This window comes from Acomys russatus, chromosome 26, assembly GCF_903995435.1.
Source record: "Acomys russatus chromosome 26, mAcoRus1.1, whole genome shotgun sequence".
NCBI lineage: Eukaryota > Metazoa > Chordata > Mammalia > Rodentia > Muridae > Acomys > Acomys russatus.
The window spans coordinates 31,910,476-31,929,213 of NC_067162.1; the positions used below are offsets into that span (position 1 = coordinate 31,910,476).

The following is an 18,738-nucleotide window of genomic DNA, read 5'->3' on the forward strand; positions in this document are numbered from 1 at the left end:
AGCTGGAAAGGCTAGATCAAGACTTCTTAAGCTTTTCTCCTCATAACCTCTTTTCAGGCTTGAGGAAGTTTTACATGACCCCGTGTACCATTGGTATGAAGTCAGTATACAGATCTAACATTTATTGATAATAAATCAATAAATAGATTAATTTTAAAGTAATTATTTGGTATATATACATAATTCTGTTGTTTATAAAAGACTAAAGCAAATATGCATACTAGTGAGATGAATGTGATTGTCCTTACGTGAGAGTTAAATCTTGGCTAAACTTTGATGCCATAAGATACCAGAGCATTTCAGTATTTTTCAGCAATGATTGATATTTTGATTTTGTAATCTTTGATACTGAGAATACCGCTTGGCATAAATACATAGTACAAAATGGCAGACTTATGTTTAGTGCCATTTCAAAAATTTTTTGGAAATTGTTTTAACCTCAAACCAAAAGTCTTTTAATGACACTTAAAAAATAATACTCAGATCAAATTTGATTTTTGGAAGTATAGTTAACACCCCTTCTCCCCTAAGATTTAACTTTTAAAATTTTGGTTTTTTGAGACAGGGTTTCTCTGTGTGGCTCTGGCTGCCCTGGAACTCTCCATGTAGACTAGGCTGACCTTGATCCCAGAGATCCACCTGCCTCTGCCTCCCTATTGCTGGGGCTGAAGACATGTGCTTCTGGTGTTGGGTTAATAGTCTGAATTTTTTATTTATTTATGTGTGTATTTTTGTCTGTCTGTGGGCATGTGCACATGTGTGTGTGTCTACAGAGGTCAGAGGTGCCAGATCCTTCTGGAGCTAGGGTAATAATAGGTCTGGCGTGGGTGCTGGCAACCACATGCCAGTCCTCTGGAAGAATAGTGCATATCATCTCTCCAGCTCCACGGACACTTCATATATTTTTTTGTGTGTTTGTGTGAATGTGTGTCCACGTAGTGTGAAGATGCCCATGGGGATCAAAAGAGGGCACCAGCTATAGAGTGGTCCTTTACAGCTGGTATTATAGACAGTTGTGTGCACCCAACATGGATGCTGGGAACTGAACTCTAGTCTTCTGCAGAGCAGCAAGTGGACTTAACTGCTGAGCAGTTACTCCAGCCTCAAAAAAATATATGTGTGTGTGTGTGTGTGTGTGTACATATATATGTGTAAAATTTTTATTTTTTGCCTCAATATATTTTTAATTAAAAAAATTGAATTAACAAATAGAGGATTTTTTATATCTGAAGAAGTCTCTTTGCCATCTACACACACACTTTTTTTTTAAATATTTTTTTTTTTTTTTTAAAGATTTATTTATTTATTACATATACAATGCTCTGCCTGCATGTACACTTGCACACCAGAAGAGGGAACCAGATTTCATGATAGATGGTTATGAGCCACTATGTAGTTGCTGGGAATTGAACTCCGGACCATCTAGGAAGAGCAGCCAGTGCTCTTAACCGCTGAGCCAACTCTCCAGCCTTTTTTAAAAAAAATATTCTTAAAAGTATCCTGCTTCAATACATTTTTTAAAAAATCTATGACTGGGAGTGGTAGTGCATACTTTTAGGCCCAGCACTGTTGGGGGTTGGTCTGGGTGTATTATAATGCTAATGACCTCCCATGATTTAATTGCGTAATTGTGTTGAGGTTGAGAGGAGTGCATCTTCTTTGTCTTTATTTTGTAAACTTTGCTCTGCCTAATTTAAAGTTAATTGGTTAATAAAGTTCTTAAAGCCTATGACTGGACAGAAGAGAGGTAGGTGGAGCTTAGGTTCCGGGCTGGGGTGAGATAGAGACCACTAGGGGGAGATAGAAGGGAGAAGAGCTGGAGTAGAGACGCTGAGGGCTATACTGGATGGATTAGGAGCATATCACCAAGGGAAGTAAGTGCAAGTGCACCCTGAGGACAGACTGATGGAATAGAAACTACTCAGGCAAGAACAATTATGACAAGTAACTTGGGTGTGTAGCTTAGAGGGTTTATACCTGCCCATTTATGATGTCTTAAAGCTTTTATAAATTTAAAAGGTCTCTGGGTCGAATATTTGGAAACTAGCTGGGCTAGAGAAGCCTTCTAGAGTCAAATAGCCTTTCCACAACACAGCACTTTGGAGGCAGAGGCAAGAAGATCCATGTGAGTGTGGGTGGGATCTCTGTGATTGTGAGTTTAGTCTGGTCTACAAAGCCCATTCTAGGCTATCCAGGGCTGTACAGTAAGATCCTCTCCCCGCCTCCCCTCCTCATGTATGTGTGTGTGTGTGTGTGTGTGTGTGTATATCATATGTACAGCTCTGAGTTCAGGCTTAGTTAACAGAATTAATTATGGGGCTGATAGGGTGGAGAGATGGCTCAACAACAGCACTTAACATCAATAGCTGTTCTTCCAAAGAACCTAGGTTTGATTCCTAGAACCCAAATGGCAGTTTACAACTGTGTGTAACTCACGTTCCAGGGATTGGATCCTTCTGGCCTCCATGAGCATCAGGCATGCATGTGGTACACAGACATATATATTCAAACCAAACAGCATATAGAACAAATACAAATATTTGTAAGTTAAGTAAATTTAATTATATTTCATTCATTTATGTGGGGGAAGCATGCCATGGTACATATGTGGAGGTAGAAAACAATTTGTTAAAGAAAATGAGTGCTCTCTTTCTACCATGTAAGTTTTGGGAATCAAGTGCCAGTCGTCAGGCTTGGTGGCAAGCCCTTTGCTACCAATACGTTTCTGAAAGTATTAATAATCCACTATGTCAGAGGTGAGATGTAAAGTCCATTAGGAACTGATTGCAATGTTATGAACAGAAGGCTAGTTAGTTGAGTGATAAATATAAGTGGAGGACGTAGAGGCAGATAGGCACTGTACTAAAACTGAAAAGAGTTGCATCAAGAAGCTCCTGAGGGAAGGTAAAAAGATACAGTAGCAACATCAATAGGAATTTTTGCTGGGGTAAAGGAGTTAATGAAAGGAATATAAAGGAAAAGATGGGGCAGGTCTATTGGCACGGGATTCTTATAAACCGAGCCACTCTGGAGTAAGAGGCATGAGGATCCCAAGTGTAAGAGTTATGTAGTGGGGCTGGAGAGATGGCTCAGTGCTTAAGAGCACTAGCTGCTTTTCCAGAGGGCCCAGGTTCAATTCCCAGGATCCACATGGCAGATCACAACTGTCTGTAGGTAACTCCTGTTCCAGGGGATCTGACATCCTCACACAAACATACATACAGGCAAAACATCAATATACATTAAATAAAAATAAATCTTTAAAATTAAAAAAAAAGTTGTCTAGTCTGACTGACTATATCTCCATGATAGGAAACTTGCCTAGCATGTACATGGTACTGAATCCAACCCTCAGTGTCATAAACAAAACAAACATACAAACAAAAAGAAGAAAGTTTTGGCACCAGGCAGTGCTGGCACATGCCTTCAGTCCCAGCACTAGGGAGTCAGAGGCAAGAGGATATCTGAGTTCAAGGCCAACGTGGTCTACAGAGTGAGTTCAGGATAGCCATGGCTACACAGAGGAACCCTGTCTCTAGAAACAGATAGGAAGGAAGGAGAGAAAGAAAAGTAAGTTTTTGGCACCCAAGGAAAAACCAGGGATTTGAGATTTACAGTTTGTGTTTCTCTTGAATTTAAAGGGACAGATAACAGTCATGTGTGGGTATGCTCACCTTTAATCCCACTGAGGTAGGTAGATCTCTGAGTTTGAGGCCAGCCTGATCTACATAGTGAGTTAAGGACAACCAGGGTTACACAGTGAGCCAGCACTCAGGAGGCAGAGGCAGGCGGATATTTGTGAGTTCGAGGACAGCCTGGTCTACATAGCAAGTCCAGGACAGCCAAAGCTACACAGAGAAACTTTGTCTCAGAGGGAAAAAAAAAATGGATGGATGGATGATAAAGAAACAGATGAGTATATGGAAGTTTGAAAATTTATGACCAATGGCCTTTTTATTTTGTTGTTTTTTTTTTCAAGACAGGGTTTCTCTGTTTAGCCTTGGCTGTCCTAGACTCGCTTTGGTAGACCAGGCTGGCCTCGAGCTCACAGCAATCCTCCTGCCTCTGCCTCCCAAGCCTGGGATTAAAGGTGTGTGCCATCACACCCGGCTTCATTATCATCTTTTGTTTAATAAACTTCATATATTAAATATGGTGACTGTTACAAATAATGTATTTAGTTGAGTGCAATGATACACCTGTAATCCCAGCCCTGCTGAGGCCAAGGCAAGAGAGTTTAAGGCTAGCATAATATACATATGTAACAAAGCTCTTTCTTAAGCAAAACTAAATAAACATCATTTATTCAAAGAATATTTAATGATAGAAGAAATTGTTTATGATGGAATGTTTAAGTTTTTAAAAGGAAGATATGAAACTGATTCTGGGCTGGGCTTGCAGTTCAGCATATAATTAATTAATTTCCTTGCATAGAATATGTGAAGACAAACAGAAAACCTATAATGCTATTTAAAAATTTTTTTCTTTTTAAAATAATTTATTCAAGTCAGGCTTGGTGGTACATGCCTTTAATCCCATCACTCAGGGAGGCAGAGGCAAGGGGATTGCTGTAAGTTTGAAGCCAGCCTCATCTACAAAGTGAGTCTAGGACAGCTAAGGCTACACAAAGAAACCCTTTCTTCAACAACAACAAAACAAAGGTGTATTCATTTATTTTTAATCATGTGCATGGATGGGGTTGCCCATGGATGCCAAAGGCATTGAATTTCCTGGAGCTGGAGTTAGCAAGAGTTTGTGAACACCTGACATGAGCCACTAGATATGGGTGCTGGGAATTGAACTACATCCCCTGAAAAAGCAATGCATTCTATTAAGTGTGAAGCCATCTTTTTAGCCCCTAATTAATATTTTTAAATGTATTTATTTTATGCATATGAGTATTTTGCCTTCATGTGTATACATGGCCACAGAGGTCAGAAGAGTGTGTCCGATTCCCTGGACCTGGAATTTTAATGGTTGTGAGCAACTATGTTGTTGCTGGGAACCAAACCAAGTCCCCTATAAAAGCAACAAATGATCTTATTTAACCTCTCCAGCTTGTTTTTCTATCTTTTAAAAATACCAATAAAAAAATAAACTTAAGACATTGGGAGTTCCCTATACTTAATTTAAAAAAAATTTTTTTTTACTTAATTTGGGAACATGTGTCTCTGTATATCTGTGGATGCTTGGTGGGGGCCAAAAGAGAGCACTGGATATCCTAAAGCTGGGGTTATAAGAGGTTGTGAGCCACCTGACAAGAGTGCTAGGACCCATACTGAGTCCTCCAAAAGAGCAGCGAGTACTCTTAACCATCTAGGATATCACTCCAGCCCATATTTTTTATATATTTTCATGGGAAAAAAATTTAACTAGGTTCCCCCCCCCTCTTTCTGTGTGTGTGTGTGTGTGTGTGTGTGTGTGTGTGTGTATGTGTCTCACAATTTATTTATACTTATTTGTTTACTGGATATGGGTGTTTTGTCCACGCACCAGAAGAGGGCATTGGATTCCATGAGACTACAATTATAGATGATTGTGAGCCACCATGTGGATGGTGAGATTTGTTTTTTTCCTTCGAGACAGGGTTTCTTTGTGTAGTCTTTGCTGTCCTGAACTCATTTTGTAGATCAGGCTGGCCTCAAACTCACAGTGATCCACCAGCCTCTGCCTCCCTCACGCTAGGATTAAAGGTGTGCGCCACCACGCCCTGCTGGATGGTAAGAATTTAACTCAGAATCTCTGGAAGAGTAATCCCATGCTACACACGCGCGCGCGCACGCACACACACACACACACACACACACACACACACACACACACACACACGCTAGATGGTGTGGAGGTTAGCAGTTGATATTGGAAGCCCTCCCTGATCTGATCCCTACACACACACACACACATACACACACACACACACACACACATATGCTAGATGGTGTGGAGACTAGCAGTTGATATTGGAAGCCCTCCCTGATCTGATCCCTAACCACTGAATCTTACTATACTGGGGCTCATGCACTAATGGAGGACCATGCATGGAGAGAACCTAGACCTCTTGTTCAGATGTAGTTGATAGGCAGCTCAGTCTCTATGTGGGTCCCCTAATATGGGAAGCAGGGACAGTCCCTGATATGAACTCTGGTAACTGTTCAGTGATCACAGCCCTCTGGCAAGGTGGCCTTGCCAGGCCACAGGGAAGAGGATGCAGGCAGTCCTGATGAGACTTGATAGGCTGGGGTCAGTTGGTAGGAGAGAGAGGGAGGGAGGGGGCTACAATTAGGATGTAAAGTGAATAAATTAAAAAAAAGTTTTTTACAAACTTGTCACAGTAAGAGATAAACAAAAGTAGCTAATAATGAAAGCAGAACAATTATAAAACACATTGCTAATATAGTAAAGTTGCCAGTCTTACTACCCTATATAATAAGGATTGCTTCGTTTCCTGGATAGTTAGTTGGGATTACAATCACATGCCACAGTGGTAACTTGGTGGTGTTTTCTTCAGTGAATTTCTTCTCCTTTATGGTATCTCAGGCTTTTTCGTATAACTGGTAGTTTTCTTTATACTGTCAATATTTATATATTATATAAATAATATAACCCATCAGCAGCCCTGTCTTCTCAAGTATCCTATTCCTTCTCTTTAGAAAGGTTAGCCACTTACTCTACACAGGAAGTACCTTTTTCCACATCCAGTAAGTGAATTCTTTCAGGTTCTTTGTTTCTTGAGCTGAGACATTTTCACATTTGGAAGTCCTCAACATTCTTTCTGACACTTTTTATCCTTCATACTTATATTTATAGTTACTGTCTTGTTTGTTTGTTGTTGAGACAGAATCTCTAGCCCTGCCTATCCTGAAACTCACTATGGTAGACCAGGCTGACCTCAAACTCAAAAAGATCCATCTGCGTCTGTTGACTCCTGAGTGCTGGAATGAAAGGCATGTGCCCCCATGTTTAGCTCTTAATTCTATATATTTTATTTGTTTGGTTGGTTTTGGTTTTTTAAGACAGGCTTTCTCTGTATAACCTTGGCTGTACTTGTAGAATGAGCTGGCCTCGAACTCACAGAGATCCGAGTGCTGGGATTACAGGAATGCCCAGCACTTGATTACTTATTCTTAAAGTTCCTTCCTCTCTATGACTTTCCCATCCCTGCTGCTTTCCCATTCATATTTGTCAACATACTTAAATTTTAAATTTGTATTGTGCATGGTACATGATGTGGGTGTGTGAGTGTGTGTATGCCACAGTGCCCATGTGCAAGTCTGAGGGGACTCTGAGGAATAAGTCTTCTTCCGTATGTTGGTTTCGGGAATCAAACAGGTCACCAGTCTTGGCAGAGCAAGTATCTTTTCCTGTAGAACAATTTTGAAGTATTACCTCTTTTTTTTTTTTTAATGTACTACTAGCAATCCCAGAGTTTATTTTCTTATTAATGCACTCATCAAATGAGTACCTATTTGTGTCAAGCACCATGCCTTTGTTCAGACAATTGAATGAACTGACCCAGTCACTGTCTCCATGATGTGTGGACTCTAATAAGAAATACATTTAAGTAAACTGGCAAATTTTAATATGTCATAAATATTATGTAAGAGAAATAGAACTAAGTAATGAAATTGAAGTGAAGCTGCCATAGTGGCACATACTTGTAATCTCAGCATACTGGAATGCAGAAAGATTAACACAAGTTGGAAGTCAGTGTGGCCTAAAAGGTGAGCCTGGCTTACATAGTAAGAGAAGATTGAGGTGGTCAGAAGAGCCACTTAGAACAAAATAATCAGTTGAAAGGGGCTATGGCAGGCGGGGTGAGGTAGGGTAATCAGTGTTTTAAGGAAAAACAAAACAAAATATTTGCAAAGGTAAGAATACATGGATGGGGGGCTGGAGAGATGGCTCGGAGATTAAGAGCAGTGGCTGTTCTTCCAAAGGTCCTGAGTTCAATTCCCAGCAATCACATAGTGGTTCACAACCATTTGTAATGAGATCTGTTGCCCTCTTATGGCTCACATGCAAGCAGAACATTGTATAAATAATAAATAAATAATCTTTTTTTAAAATACATGGATGAAGAATTGAAAATTGTTGTTTCTTGACAAGTGGAGAGAAAGGTGAAAATGGAGAGGCAAAGACAGCCATCACTCAACAAATATTTAATTTGTACTCACATGTTATTAAATAGCTGTATTGTCAACCTGATTATAAAATTTAATAGCCCAGTCTTCATGATTGTTAGGAGCAATCAAAGCCAAGTTTTAGTGTCTTGAGTCTCTTATTTGCCTACTGCTATGATTGCTCCTTCTTTCCTCTGTCCTTCCCTCACTTCCTTCCATTCTTCCTATATGTATCTAGCCTCCAATTTTCTATGTAGTCAAGATTGACTTTGAACTCATGTTTTTCTTCTTTTCCTACCCATGTGCTGGCTTTATTATTTTAAACGATTCTTTATCTGTGATCTTCTAAGAGTGATTTTCTTTTAGATTTATGCCCCTAGTTCAGTATATGAGCTAGCTAAATGATGCTTAAGTTAAATTTTGTCAGGTTACAGATGAAAGTAAGGAAGTGACGACATATTCTGAAATATGGTGAGCCTAAGTCTGTGACAAATAAGGTGTTAACAAAATTGATTAAGAGATAACAGCCTGTATGTCTATCTGTGTACCATGTGCTGTGCCTGGTACCTGCAGAGGCCAGAGGATGGAATCCAATCCATTTTTTAAAAAATTTGTGTGTGTGCTCACATACATGCAGGTGTGTGTGTGTGTGTGTGTGTGTGTGTGTGTGTTTGCATGTTTGCATCAAAGGTATGCATGTACCTGTAAAGGCCAGAAGATGGCATCAAATCCCCTGGAGCTGGAGTTATAGGGGGTTATAAGCTTCCTGGTGGTGGGCACAGGGAACTGAGCATGGATCGTCGGCAAGAGCAGTCTCTTGAACATCACCTTTTTTTTTTAGCTAGACTTTGATATATTTTTCTACCAAAGTTTTTCTTTTTGTGGGATTTGGTTTTAAGCAGAAGTTGTGACAAAGGAGCAAAAAAACAACATAAGGAGTTCTGTGAGCATATTTGTATATGTGGGTATGGGTATACGTGTGTGTGCACATGAACACGTGTATGCCCAGGTGGCCAGAAGCCAACCTTTAGGGTCATTCCTCAGAGCTGTCCATCTTGTTTCTTGAGACAGGCTCTCTCATCAGAACCTGGGCGTACTAGCTGGCAGTAAACTGCAATGGAGCTGCCTCCTGTGGGTTTCCAGAGCTGGGATTACAGTTGTGTTTCACTACATCTGACTTTTTCCATGAGTGCTAGATATCCAGTTTAAGTCCTGGTGCTTGTGTATCAAGAACTTTACCAAGTGATTCCAACCCATAGTTTTTTGTTTGTTTGTTTTTGGTTTTTCGAGACAGGGTTTCTCTGTGTAGCCTTGGCTGTCCTGGACTCACTTTGTAGACCAGGCTGGCCTCGAACTCACAGAGATTCGCCTGCCTCTGCCTCCCGAGTGCTGGAATTAAAGGCGTGCGCCACCATCACCCAGCCCCATAGATTATTTTTGATGGCCATTTAAATTTGCTTTCTTTTGATTTATTGAGTTGCTTTGAGATTGTTTTTCTTTTATCATGTAGCCTAGATTGGCCCCGTCTGATCTTAATAGTTTACTAACTTTGTCACACACTGCCACTGCCTTCCTCCTTCTGACAGATTAATTAACCAGCTTGAACATTGTGTTTCCTATATGGAAGCTCTTAAAACTCAGAGCACACCTCCTATTCACCCGTGAATACCTTCAACTTTACTTGTATTCTTTTTTTTTTTTTTTTGGTTTTTCGAGATAGGGTTTCTCTGTATAGTCTTGGTTGTCCTGGACTTGCTTTGTAGACCAGGCTGGCCTCGAACTCACAGTGATCCACCCGCCTCTGCCTCTTGAGTGCTGGGATTAAAGGCGTGTAACACCATGCCCGGCTTTACTTTTATTCTTATTCCTCACTTTGGACAGTCATATAGCCAGTCTCTGATAATCTCACATGTGCCAAGCTTCTTACACAGATGCCCTCATCCTGCTCAAACTCTACAGTCTTAGATAAATGCTTTTGTGGCTGCATGGATTACAACTCTCCATGCTACAGTCTACTGCTCTCACATGGCCACATCCTTTATAGCTGTACTGTACTTTAAATACCCAGACTTGAGCAACTTCCTGTGAAGATATCTTCATTAGTGTTTAGGCTCTGGTGCTGTATGTAAGGTGCCCCCAACATACAAACTTCCTAGTGCTGTTCTGTCTCTGACATCCATGCTGGATATTGTTTGTTTGGGGGCAGGATTGTTCTTTTTTGAGACAGTCTTGCCACTTAGCAGTCCTGACTTAGTCCTGATATCCTGCATCAGCCAGCTATATGCTGGGATTATTAGGCATACACCACAATGCATAGTTCATGGTTTGAACACTCTAAAAAAAAATCTGTGTAAGATTTTTGGAAATTATAAATAAGCCTTATATGTTTCACTAAGTGCTGTGTGGGTCCTTTATGATGTCATTAATTAAGAGTTTTGTTTCTTCTGGGACAGACTTGAGTAAAAGAATATATAAAGAGGCCTGGTGACTTAGTTGGTAAAGTGCTTTCCACATAAGCATAGACCTGAGTTTGATCCCTAGAAACCACATAAAAAGCTGGATGTGACAACATCTACCTGTAATCCTAGTAGTATGCAAGCAAGATTCTATGAGGGAAAGATGTAGGAGCCAACTAGATAACTCAGCCTATAAAATCAAAGGTCGTCAAGCCTGATGACCTTTGCTCAATCCTCAGAACCCACAAGGTAGAAAAAGACAACTGACTCACAAAAATGGCCCTCCGACTGTCACACATTTATCAAGACATGTGTCCACTCATACATACAAAATTAAATGTAAAAAAATAAAATAAAATCAAGATGGAGAGCAAGTGAAGAAGATATCCAACATTGACCTCTGCCTCCACAGGTCCATAGACACATGTGAACATAATACAACCGCTCCCCTACCCCACCCCCACCCCCTTTCACTAGAACACAAAATAACAGGAAATTTAAAGTGTAGGTCTTTTTTGTTGTTGTTGGGCGGGGAGGCATGGACACAGTTTTCTAGTCCAGGTTGGCTTTGAACTCCCTGAGTTTCCAAGAATGGCCTTGAACTCCTGAATTTCCTAAGTCTACTTCCAAGTACTGGAATTATAGGAGTGTGTCACCAGGCCAGGTTTATACTGCTCTGGGGATTGAATGCCCCTGGGCAGATGGTCTGTCAACTGAGCTTCATCCCAAAATAACAGATAATTAAATAACTGGGTGATGTCTATGGAACTCTTTAGCTTTCTTTGCCCCCTGCCCCCAGTTGGTATAAAGTGTACTCTTGTATATTATGTAAATAAGTTACAACACTAGTATGTTTGGGGAAAACAATGCAATCTGGAAATTAATATGAGTACATATATATTTGATAGCAAATTAGTGAGTTGGCTTACACTTCAAAACTGACAAAACTTGTTAAAACAGAGTATCACCTATGAGTTATTCTTGGACTCTATAATCTTTGAGAAACAAAATATTCAGTGGAACTGCATGCAGCCAGTGCATTTTTCCAGTGGAGATGCCAAATAGATGACTGTCAAGGGTGAAATGTTTTTGTTTTTAAACAAAATGAAAGCTGTCTTTTCAGTGTACAACTGTTGGTACATTGGAGAATGTCAGGACTTTGTCAAGAGTGTCCAATATGAAACATTAGCTTGGGGATTTACCTGTTTATTGAGGCAATGAACAAAGGAGGGGAAGAGTAAGACAAATATTTCTTAAGCCTTTTTTGAAGAGGATTGCCTTAAGGAAACCTTCTGAGTTTAATCATAGTTACATATTTACAAGGATGGCAGATGTTTTTGTTTTCATATTTAAAACAAGATAAAAGTGTTTACAAGTGGATTTTTCAGTGTGTTATCTATACCTGATGATTGAGCATTTGAGGTAGCATGTCTATAAACTGTGTCTATACCTGATAATTGGAGAATTTCTATTATTTGTGTAATAGTACCTGTTTAAAACATTAATTCATACTTTGTTGCTTTTGGGGCGGGGATTCAAGATAGGGTCTCTTTGTATATCTTTTGCTGCCCTACTAGCTCTGTAGACCAGGCCAGTCTCAAGTTCACAGAAATCCACCTTCCTCTGCCTCCTGAGTGCTGGGATTAAAGGCATGTGCCACTACTACCTGGCTTCACTTCGTTTTATATATATATATAAACATATATATATATGTGTGTGTTTTTATTTATTATGTATACAGTACTCTGTCTGTATGTACGCCTGCACACCAGAAAGGAGTATCACCTTTAATCTCAGTCTAGGAGGCAGAGGATTTCTGTGAGTTCAAGGTTATACTGTTCTACATAGCCAGTTATAGGGTAGCAAGAGCTATTATCCTCCTTTGTAGCCCTGGCTGGCCTGAACTTGCTATACAAACTACCTGACACTCAACTCAGAGTTCTCTCTGCTTTTTCATCCCTTTAAAAATATTTTTATTTAGCTGATTGCTTGAAAAAAAAAAATACTTGTGTGTGCATGTATATATGCATGTCCCCTTGGCCAGAAATAACCTCACAGAGAATGCTTTTTTTCTTTTCATTTCTTCGTAGACATAAGTCAGTAATCTGCTCAACTTGATTACCTGAAAGTAAATAAAAGACTCCGGAGAGAAGTTAAAAAGGAAATGAACTCTCTGACAATTGGTGTTTAGTCTAAGCCCTACGCAGTTGAATTTTGTTCTCTGGTCAGTAAAGGTGAAATGGAGACTACTAATCCAAAAAGGAGTATAGTCTAGGTCTTAGAATAGTTCTTGCTATTTCAACCACATCTGTTCTGTGAGCTGTGCCTCATCCTCACATACCACCTTCCATTGTATTCAGTCAATATGATCTCCTAAAAAGAATACCTGTAAGTCCACTGTCTGATCCAGTTTAGTTTTGTTGTTGTTGTTCCTTTGTCCTATCTCCATGTTTCTTATTAGGAAAACACTACAGTCCTAGATTTTATAACCATTCTCTTTTATTTTATTACATATTTTTAATTTTTAATCTTAACAATCCTGGTATTTTTCTACTTTTCATGAGTAAAATTTGTCATGAGAATTGTTTTGAAATTAAGTGACACTATATGTATGTTTAACATATACACCCTTTTTGCATAGTGGCTGGCCGTTGAGGATGCTCAGTCAGTCATGATTGTAATTGTGTTACTAAATGTTGCTATTTTGCTATAAGAGAAGGACAAGAAAAATCTTTTGTTTTCCAGCCCTGGCTTCTCTTCCTAGACTAGAAGAGACCTAGGGAGTATAGGGCTTGGAGATCTGTTGTCTTTTTCTGAAATGAACAATAGCAGACTAAAGCTGGAGACAGCAGTACTTAGGGCACAGAATGCCCACCCAGGAAGGGAAATAAAGTGCACTGTTAGGTCACAAATGTTCTCTTTGCAAGGGCCTGAGTTCGGGTCTCAGTACCCACAAGGTGGCTCACAACCACCTGTAACAACAATTCCAGGGAATCCAATGCCCTCTTCTGATCCTGGTGGGCTCTTGTATACACATGCTGTACATACATAAACTTAGGCTTGCTCTCAAGAGTGTGTGCACACACACCATTTTAAAAACCACAGTTTCAGGCCTAATGGTGCGTGCCTTAGATCCTAGCCCTTGGGATGCAGAGGCAGGTGGATCTCTGTGAGTTTAAGGCCACCCTGGTCTATGTAGTGAGTTCCAGGACAGCCAGGGCTATAGAGAGAGATCTTGTCTCAGAAAACAAACAAACAAAAACACAGTTTTTTCATCCCTCTTACTGTTTATGCCTCAGGAAAAGATTCTATTTTGAGCTTGAGTGCACTGTGGTGAAAGTCTTCATAAGTAGCACTGAAGAATAAAGAACTAAATTGACCCAGAAATAATCAGTAACATAAGTGGATCAATTAGAATTTCTAGAACTAATGACCAATCTAGCCAGCTAATTTTGACATTGTTGACTTTGTAACTAAAAACATTAATTTGTTTTGAGTACCTGGAAATGCTGATTTCATTCTTTCTCCTTTTCCAGTTGGGCTAGACCCTTACAGCAAATTCTTAGTCTTCTTAGTATGTTCCCCATTCTGCTGATTTTCTTTCTTTGTGTTCTTGTACTTCTGTCCTATCTTGATAGAGATCTTAAGTAGGTTAAGAGAAGTGCTTTGTGTGCTAAGCTTTGCTGTCTGACAGCAAGCAGACCAGAACAGTGACATTTGGCGCCCTCTAGTGTTATAGCTCCTGTGCAGACCTTTGGTAGGATCCTTCGCTCTACAAAGTGCTTCAACTACAGTGCTTTTACAGGCCGAGGAAGATAGAATGCCTTAGCCCTTGGCAGAAACTGTAACTTTTGGGTATTTCTAGATAAGGAAATGTTTAACTCTTGACAACTGTCAGTTTTACAGCTCCAGATCCTGGGATATCTGAGACCCTCAGTCCCAGAGGTTTGACAAGTCCCTGGAAGTCTTCCAACAACCACAGCCTACAGTGTCTTTTCTGGGTAGCCTTTTATCTTTCAGTCTTTGCTCTTGCTCTTTGTCTGCTTTCTCTGCCTCCTCTTAACTTGGCCATCCTTGGGAACTCTTTAGCTACCTTTTTCAGCTGTCAAACAGCTTTTGCAGTTTGGCCTGCAGGCTGCCATTGCTGCTGCTTTATCGACTTTGCTTCTTGTGTTACCAGCTCAACTCCTCATTACTGAGAGTAGCAAGTAAGGACTGTTAGAGAGAAACTTTGTATTGGGCTTAGTGCTGCAATTCTGAGGGATATATCTCAGGGTGGTCTCTCAACTGAGTCACCAAGTGAACCAAACAGCCTGCTCCTATAGCCAGAGAAGAGATCAGAGTGTGTTTACACTGTTCACGGCTTCTGTTCACAGCAGGCACAGCGTTGCTCTTTTAGCACCAGCCGCATCCGTGTTTCTGTTAGACCACCAGGAAACTTGCTCCCCTTCTGGCCTTTGGAAATGGTTAGAGGGTCTTTAACAGTTCACTGATGGAAGAGAGCCACGTGTGGTGGCACAGGCCTTTAATCCCAGTACTTGGGAGGCAGAGGCAGGCAGATCTCTGTGAGTTGGAGGCCAACCTGGTCTACGAAGAAGAGAGTCTGGGATAGCTAGGGCTCTGTTGTACAGAGAAATCCTGTCTTAAAAAACCAAGAAGATTTAAAAATAAAGTTCATTGATTCATATGATATAAAAAGTTTGGTACAAATTGTTTGAAATTGCACTGGCTGAGGCTGTACCTTCAGGAGCTGGAGCAATCCGTTGCAAGTAGTATGCAGTTTTCTCATGTCTGATCAGTATTGGCCTAAGAGTAGTCTTTTTGCTCAGGGCAGCAGTCTAACAGCTGTCACAGCATCATCTCAACTTATTTATTGGAAAATAAACATGAGGAGTGCTTAATTAAAGAACTTGTCAGCCTGGGTTACAGAGTAAGTTCAAGTCCATCTTGTGTAATTTAGTAAAAACACTGTCTCCAAAAGTGAAAAAGTGTGGTGGCCAGAAGCACTTGTAATCAGAGCACTTGGGAGATAGAAGCAGGTAGATCTGTGTGAGTTGAGTGCCAGCCTGGTCTTTATAGCAAGTTCAGGCCAGTCAGGGCTACACACTCACGGTGAGGCCCTGTCTTAAAAGGGGGGGAAAAAAGAAAAAAGAGGACTGCTTAGTGGAAGAATGTTTTCCTAGCATGTACAAGATACTAGGTTTACTAGACAGTTCAGAGGTAGAGAGGAAGTCTTTTTATTAATATTAATAGTGATGATTTGTTTTATTTATTCATTTTTGTTGTTTGTCTAAACAGAGTTGTGTCTTGTAGCTGTGGCTGTCCTAGAACTTGCTATGCAGACCAGGCTGGACTTAAATGTAAAGATTCTAGTTTCTCTGCCTTCTGAATGCCGGTATTAGCATTTCTCTGATACCATGCCTGGCTCTAATAGTGATTTTTAACAGAGATTTAACAATGCTTAATTCCTTTCCTGTACTCCAAAAAGAAGTGTGTCCCCTTCATTTGTCCCATTTCCTATATTAATAATTTAAGTTTACTTACTATATTGCATTTGCTCTGATTTTGCTTCATGGATATTTGAGTAATACACTTATATTAGTTAGGATTTTCATCACCTAAAATTCATGATGTACCATATATGATTTGGTTGAATAAAGGTTATTAGCAACATTGATGGAAAAAATATATAAGAAAACATTCATCCCAGTTGGAAAACTAAAGAAAAATTTCCTTAGAAAAATAAAATAACATAAAAGAAAGAGGGTAGAGGAATGAGTACATGTGTGTGGTAATGTCACATCAGCTGTTACATCAGTTCTTACTGCATTCACTTATGGCAGGTGTAATGGCTCGGGAGACTGATGCAAGAGATTGTATAGAGTCCCAGGAAAACATGGACTACATAGTAAGCTCTAAGCTAGCTTGGGCTACAATGAAATGGAGTCTCAAAAAGAAGAAACATATTTTTACCTTATTAACTGAGAACATCACATCATCTATGATGAATTATAATGGCATATATGTGTGTGTGTGTGTATAAACCCTCTCATTTGCAAATGAGAAATATTCAAGATGTTGCTGTAATGATCATCCCCTTCACATGTACTTGAATATGGTTGCTAGAAAATTATCTATTTTATGAAGTTGATATTTCTTCATCATGTATACAGGAACTTTAAAAAACTAAGTTTAGCATAATTGTGCATGTAGAATTTTCCTGATCTCTAGGAGAGACAAAAAAGAAAGGGGGGGGGGGGACAACAAAGTAAAACAAAAAAAAACCTTATTTGCTACTTGACCTTCATAATTTGCTTTTTACAAATAGAAGCCAATTTTGTCCATGAAGTTTATTGGGGACTTTTGTTTTGTTTTGTTTTGGTTTTTTGAGACAGAGTTTCTCTGTGTAGCCTTGGCTTTCCTGGACTCGCTCTGTAGACAGGCTGGCCTCGAACTCACCCGATATACCTGCCTCTGCCTCCCAAGTGCTGGAATTAAAGGTGTGCACCACCACACCTGGCCTCAGAAACACTTTTTGAGGGGTAGTTTTGGTTTTGGAGCATCTTCCTATATGGCCCAGGCTAGCCTGGAACTAACTTTATGAGTCATGATGGCCTCAGACTTGTCCTCCTGCCTTGGCTGCCTTGTTGGGACTGTAGGTGTATTTCACCTTGCCTTTCCATTTAAGTTTATGTGTTTGTGTTTATAAACCTTTTATAAGCTTTTAGGTTTTAACTTTAGCTAGTTAAAAAAAAATGTTTCCCCTAGAGACTACCATGAACAATAAAGAATAAAACCAAAAGTAAAACCAAAATCGTAGTAGAATCAATGGAAAATTTTGTTCTTCAGGCTTTTTTTTTTTTTTTAATTCTTCAGTTTTTAATAAGCTTATACACTAGAGAGACCTCACAGACTAGGAGCAGCCCAGATTGGTGCCTAACCAAACTGTCATCAGAGAGGCTTCATCCAGCAGCTGATCAAAAACAGATGCAGAGACTCAAAGCGAAACATTTAGGCAGAATTCAGAGAATCCTGCTTAAGATGGGGAGGACGGGTTGTAGGAGCCAGTGGGGTCAAGGACACCACAGGAAAACTCACAGTATCAACAAACCTGAGCCCATAGGGGTTCACAGAGACTGAACCAACAGTCAGTGAGCCTGCATAGTTCTAGCCTAGGCTCTTTATATATGTTATAATTGTGTAACTTGGTGTTTTTGTGGGACTCCTAACAAAGGTGGGGCTGTTTCTTATACTTTCTCCTGCTTTTGGGACCCTTGTCCTCCAATTGGGTTTTCTCATCCATCATCCAGCCTCAGTATATGGGGAGGTGCCTAGCCTTACTGCGATTTGATATGCTGTTTGGTTAATATCCCTGGGAAGCGTGTTGTTTTCCAAAGGGGAAACAAGGAGTAGATGGGGAGGGAGGAGATGAGGGGCAGCAGAGGGAGGGAGGGAGGGGAAACTGCAGTTAGGATGTAACATATAAGAGAAGAAATTAATAAATATGATTATATACTAAAAGAGCAAATACTTGCTAGTAACTGCAGTTATTTTTTGTGACTATGTAATTCTCAAAAGAGAAAAGATACTCATTTCATGTACATGTAATTAGGATGTTGACTGACTTTCCTTCAATTTTTTTTATCCATACAGAATCTGTCTATGATCTTCTCCCAAAGGAGTTACAGTTACCTCCACCTAGAGAAACATCAGTAGCATCAATGAGTCAGACAAGTGGTGGTGAGGCAGGCTCGCCTCCTCCAGCTGTAGTTGCTGCTGGTATGCATTTCATTTTACTTCATTAAAGAAAACTAGGGTATTATCTGGCCAACATGAACAGTATTGGCAAAGTTCATATCAAAAAGAATATGATTTGAGAGTTTGTTTGAGAAGGGTTTAAAGACTACTCTTTGCTTTGAAAGGTTTTCATATATCCAAAATTTTGGTACATTTGTAAATGCTCTCTCCTAAAATGGACCTTGTCTTCAAATGTGGAACCAAGCTTAAAATGACTTTGTTGAATGTAAAAAAAGTTAAGGACTGGAGAGATGGCACAACAGTTAAGAGCACTGGCTGCTCTTCCATAGGTCCTGAGTTCAATTCCCAGCAACCACATGGTGGCTCACAACCATCTATGATGAGATATGATGCCCTCTTCTGGA

General features: G+C 39.9%; 1 protein-coding gene across 8 annotated transcripts in view; it reads left to right on the top strand.

The window, feature by feature from the left end:
• Positions 1-18,738, top strand: part of Nfat5 (nuclear factor of activated T cells 5) — a 119,910-nt gene that overhangs the window by 16,066 nt on the left and 85,106 nt on the right. For all 8 annotated transcript variants that reach the window (XM_051169229.1, XM_051169231.1, XM_051169230.1 and 5 more), the window contains one exon: positions 18,230-18,355. In XM_051169229.1, coding sequence (XP_051025186.1) covers positions 18,230-18,355 — 126 coding nt within the window. Of the gene's footprint in view, positions 1-18,229; positions 18,356-18,738 lie in introns of those variants that run through there.